The 5,288-nt window shown below is 43.7% G+C and overlaps 1 protein-coding gene across 2 annotated transcripts in view; it reads right to left on the reverse strand.

Moving 5' to 3' along the window:
* The window catches only part of rhobtb3 (Rho related BTB domain containing 3), a 21,228-nt gene extending 18,770 nt beyond the window's left edge, over positions 1-2,458 (reverse strand). The window contains exons 1-3 of one of the 2 annotated variants that reach the window (XR_006021942.1): positions 1,844-2,458; positions 1,071-1,317; positions 57-249 (exon numbers count right to left, since the gene is read on the reverse strand). Coding sequence is in view for 1 of the 2 variants with exons in the window: in XM_042060690.1 (XP_041916624.1) it covers positions 57-249; positions 1,071-1,317; positions 1,844-1,845 (442 nt within the window). In the remaining variant the exon portion in view is untranslated. The remainder of the gene's footprint in view (positions 1-56; positions 250-1,070; positions 1,318-1,843) is intronic. The other variant, XM_042060690.1, reaches the window with a different exon arrangement.
* Positions 2,459-5,288: the final 2,830 nt, after the last annotated feature.

A 5,288-nucleotide genomic window follows, 5' to 3' on the forward strand; every position in this document is an offset into this window, starting at 1 on the left:
CAAGACTCCCACCAATCATAAAACACAAACACAAATTTCAGCCAATCGGTACTCACCGTTTAGACGTGCCCCCACTGCCACCAGGATAACAGGCATGCCCCAGTGGCGCAGCAGTGGACGGAGACGGGGCGAGTATACATTTCGCACCTGCTGAAATGCCAGCTTGTCATTCACGGAGTACTTAATGACCACAATGTCGGCCTGTTCCAGAACACTCCGCACACTCGCCCAGTCACTGTCCAACAGATCCTGCAATAAGATAAGAGTGAGCATCTGTCTGTGTGTGTGTGTGTGTGTGTGTGTGTGTGTGTGTGTGTGTGTGTGTGTGTATGTGTATGTGTGTGTGTGTCTGTGTGTTTGGGTTTGACAATCTGCTTAGTCATTTTGCGCCTTGTTTCACGGCATAGACTGCATGTAATTCAATTTGAATATCCCATGCCTCTCTTTGACCTCGACCCACCCCAGGCTCTCAGTTCATCCCTTATTTATTATTTGATTCGCCAGCTGTCCTGACATCCTGACACTCTTTACTCCACCCCTGTGAAGCTGCTCTTCTCCTCTCCTCTCTGGTTCCTTTCCCCTGTGCCCACTGCCAGCAGTGTGAATCAGCGGCACATGTTGAAGCCAGCTGCCGGCGGACAGCCATCTGTACCTGACCTTAATCAATACCGCAGCTTCACATCCATCAGCAGAAGAAAGGAAAGCCTTTCCAACTCTCTCTCTCTATATCTGTCTCTATGTATCTCTCTCTCTCTCTCTCTGTGTCTTACTGCTTTCTCTCTTTCTGTTCGAGTCTCTCTTTTCTCTCTCTCTCTCTGTTCGTTCATCTGTCTGTCTGTCTGTCTGTCTGTCTCTCTGTTTATCTGTCTCTACCTCTCAGCAGTACAGGACCAAATGTAGGGCCCTGCATATAGTACTGTCTGGATCCCTCGTTCCTATTCATTTGAATATGCATGAATCGCCCCCCCCCCTCCCTTCTCCCACGGAGGGCTCTTATTCTTATTGGAAGTTCCAGCACTCCCCCCTCCAGCTCAGCATCTCTACCCTCCCCATCAGATCCCCTCTCTCACCCAGCTCGGACAGTCCTGCACCATGACCCGGACGTCCCCGAATACACGTGACTGGTACTCCATGAAGGCAGGGTTGAGGCCATGCCGGCCGGGGAGGGTTCCGTCTATGCCCCCGTGTCCAGGCATGGCACTGTGGCCCAGGTAGCTCCACAGCAGCCCCCCCTGCATCTGGGCCTGTCCAGGGACATCCTCCCCGGAACCTACGCCACCAGGGCACTCACTGCCCAGCGCCACAATGTGAATGGACCTAAGGAGAGACAGTCCCGGGTTTATTCAGCGGTACTCCTGCAAGGAGACCATATACACTCCTCTACAGTATGCTCACGAGCAGTCACAGTCTCAAAACATCGCGCTTTTCTTTTTGAATTGATTTGATTTTGGCGTTGCATTAACGTGCGCCGAAGACAGAATTCATGCATAACGAGATTCTTGAACAAAATGTAGCAGAGGAGCAGAGGGAGCACAGAAGTCTCGGTGTTGACATATTACCCCATTAACTATGTCCATCACGGAGTAGATGCGCGCGTCATGTTTTGTCATTGAAGGAATGACACAGGAAAAGCCAGCGGTTGATCATTTGTTTAAAGCAGTGAAAGGCACTTAGTAGTCCTATTATTTATCATTAGTTGAATTGCACATTTTGGAATTATGTTATTTCTATCCATCATAGTCCCCAGCTTCAATATTATGAGTGGTACAAAACAATCATATTCACAAACCTTAAAAAATCTTTTTTGCTATTGTTTTAGGCTAATGAGCGCTTAATTACTTACATGTTCAGCAGAGCTCTAGGATGAAGCACGTACTTCACCGGAGCAGTGTGCCTTCACATCGGTCTCCGATGAGAGTCTTTTCCGCAATGAAGGTCGGGCACGCTAATCCCCAGCTCTGGTCTGGCTCTCTGGATCCAAGGCAGGGTGAAAACGGCTGCAGAGTTTTTGTTTCCCTGGCAGGGATTTCCTTCACCGTTGGTCATTCATTAAACATAACTCGAACACACATAGTGTCCTGTGCGCATTGGCGCTGCGTACAGGCAAGGAGCAAAACACCAAACGAGGGAGGAATTAATTGATATTTCACTAAATACCGAAGGCACTGCGCTAAAGAAACGAGCAAGTTGACTCTCAATGCAAACAAGACTATGAAGGAATTCAACAAACACGGTCCCTTCGCAACTCATGCCACCGTTTGAGCCACAGTAACTGACGTCACCGAAAAAAGGCATATAACTCCTCTGTCAGGATGGCTGAAGACAGGGAAGAAGAAATGAAAAGAAGACAGAGCAGGAGAAAGAGAGAGGGAAAAAGAGCAAGCGAGAGAGAGCGTACAGACAGGCAGAGTTGAGTCTCTTCCTGACTCAGCAAATGAAAGACTCGGCTACAATTACAACACTACACACATCCCCGTCTGCCCGAATTACAATGTTATGATTGCAGGGCACTCAGAATAGCGCCGGTGTTGTTGCCCATGCGTAAACAGACTCTGTATTTCTTTCTCGACCCCGCGAACTAATCCTTTTCATTCTCATTAATCCAAAACACAATTGCGAATCTCAGTAACCAGCCCTTGCATGGGTCGATTCACTCTCTCTCGCCGGCCTTGATCAATGAGCGAGCCAATGTTATCGAAGGTACAAAAATGCAGTATGTTCATTTATTGAAATAAACCGTGCAAATAAGATAATGGGCATTGCGGGTGTCCCAATGCACTGAGTACAGTGGTTACCCCTAGCATGGCCGACATTGTCATGAGAGTGGAGTTGTACTGGATTATGGATCGTTAGATTAAGAAATCATAACTCCCAGGGCACATGTTTGACCTAAAGTCGATAATGCGTTTCAAATACCCCTTACGCCACGAGGTTTGTATACTAATTAATTAATTAATTAATTAACATCTTAAGGTCTACCTAATGCTGTTAATTAAAAATCAATTAGCCTACTGCAACTACCTTTATCCAGCAAATGTTGAGAGGACAGGAATCTCTAACACTGTACCTTCATTGCTGTCTGCCTAAATTAAGTCATTTTATTCTGTGCAGTGTGGTGGTGCACTCCTATGGATGATGAATCCTTCATGAGATGCTGTGCAGTGATTGATGTAATGCCTGTGACAGATACTTTCTCAGCATCAGAGCTCTTCACTTGACTATCATATATCTAACTAGATGTACCGCACAGCGGTACAAAATATGACCGCCGCTCAGTCCTGTACATCCGTTCCGCGAAAATAAATCACACTTCAATTTGTCTCCATCTTTTACTCCATCCCCCACTCTTGAAACTTTTGTGTATGCTCGTTTGGCATGCCTGAGTGTGTGTGTGCGGCTGCAGACAGTAGCCTACTGGTGCTGAAAAGGTGAATAGATTGTAGAATAGCCAAAGACGATGTAGCATTGTTATAAAACCTTTAAAATCTCTAAACAATCACAAGTAGGGCAGTTCATCACAGTTCATCCATTGCAACTGGATTGATGAAAGGTCACTTACACCTGTAGACTACATTGTATTTGGGAAAAGGTATCAGCATAATGTTATTTATTTATTTATTTATTTATAAACAAAACATCTCTGTCAGTTCCATGCCGTTTTCAACAGCCATCAAAAACAAAAGTCATTTTGGATGGATGGATTTTTTGTGAATGTTTCTTCTTCTACGTAAGATTTTAGTCATCTTTAGTTCATGTGATACTTTATTGTCAATGCACAAATTAAGTACCAGTAGTCTGAAACGTTATTGTTCATGCACAAATTAAGTAACAGTAGTCTGAAACGAAATGCTGTTTTACATCTAACCAGTGGTGCAAATAACTGACATGTCCAAATGGGCCCTGATGAAATGCGTCGCTAGACTGTTCATACACATTTTAACGGGCCAAAGTTGAAGAGCTGTTGTCCGTTATTGTTCGTGCAAATATAGGCTGATTCATGTTCCCTTGCATTGTGTAACTGAGGTCCATGGCTAGTCTGGCTTTCACCAGACCAAGCTCAATCTTTTAAGAAATCAAAAAATAAATAGCGGGCAGATCAGGCTGGGTTCACCCAGCCTAGTCTATAGGCACCCGATATTGTTTAATTTTCCGATTGAGATATCCACGCTCTATTCTAAATGCAAAAATGCATCAGGGAGTTATGACAAAACTGTAACTAACAAACTAGATCCTAATAGAAAGCTGCTTTCCTAAGCTACAGGTAGGCTTATAAGGTAGGCCTATTTACAACATAAATTGTCAATAGGCTATGCTGGCGACACAAATGAAATCTCCTTTGGAAACCAATGGCTTACGCCTTACAGTAGGGGAGACCGGGTATGGTTGTAACATGGGGAGAGTTGTAGCATCACCAATTCCACCAATCAGGGATAAGATATGAGCCATAAGTTTCTGACTGCTCAGACTTCCTTAATGATCACACATGGACATTTTGAGTTCATCAAGTTGTTAGTGCCATTTATCCCGGAGTAAGGAGAAAAATTCAACATCTGAGGTAAGAAAGTAACTTTTTTTTTTATTTATTATTTTTTTCTAGTGCTTTTACCATTGTAGATACAGTTGTATGAGTTACATCAGGTCAAACTATAGCTTCTCTAGTAAAGAATGGTGTAGCTCTCTCTTGCTAATGTCAAAGCACCATGCTAATACAGCTAGCTAAACAATGGATGACAGTGGTGGGGTAGGTTGTAACACAATTTTTGAACATGTTACAACCTGTGGAATGGGGCTAGTAGACCCATTTAATGTCTGTTTAATTTAATCTTTGTGTGTGTGACTGTTCAGCCCTCTCTCTCTTTCCATGAGAGACACAAATACATACACACACAAAAGTATAAACGCTGTGGTTTTTATATTTAGTTTAAAACGTTAATATGAGTAGTGGGGTAGGTTGTAACAAAGGTACACACTGTATTTGTCATAATCTCACAAATTCTGTAATATAGTTGAAGAGATTTAAATGGTTGCCACTTGTAGTAGACAAATGTGGTTACTTTGCCAAAAAGTTCCAGAACTGTAGCTTTAAAAGAAATGGTAGTTTTAGGTGCTGAAGAAAAATGTGTTACAACCATACCCGGTCTCCCCTATCAAGCGGACTTAAACTGCCATATCGTGGCGAAAAGTTGTAATAAAATTCATGCAGCTCCATAAGGAAAGCGCGAATGAAGTAGCCACTTCTAAATGGGACCCACTACACAGTAACTTAAGGTGTGTTGCTAAAGCAGCCA

This window comes from Alosa sapidissima, chromosome 13 (assembly GCF_018492685.1).
Source record: "Alosa sapidissima isolate fAloSap1 chromosome 13, fAloSap1.pri, whole genome shotgun sequence".
Classification (NCBI taxonomy): domain Eukaryota; kingdom Metazoa; phylum Chordata; class Actinopteri; order Clupeiformes; family Clupeidae; genus Alosa; species Alosa sapidissima.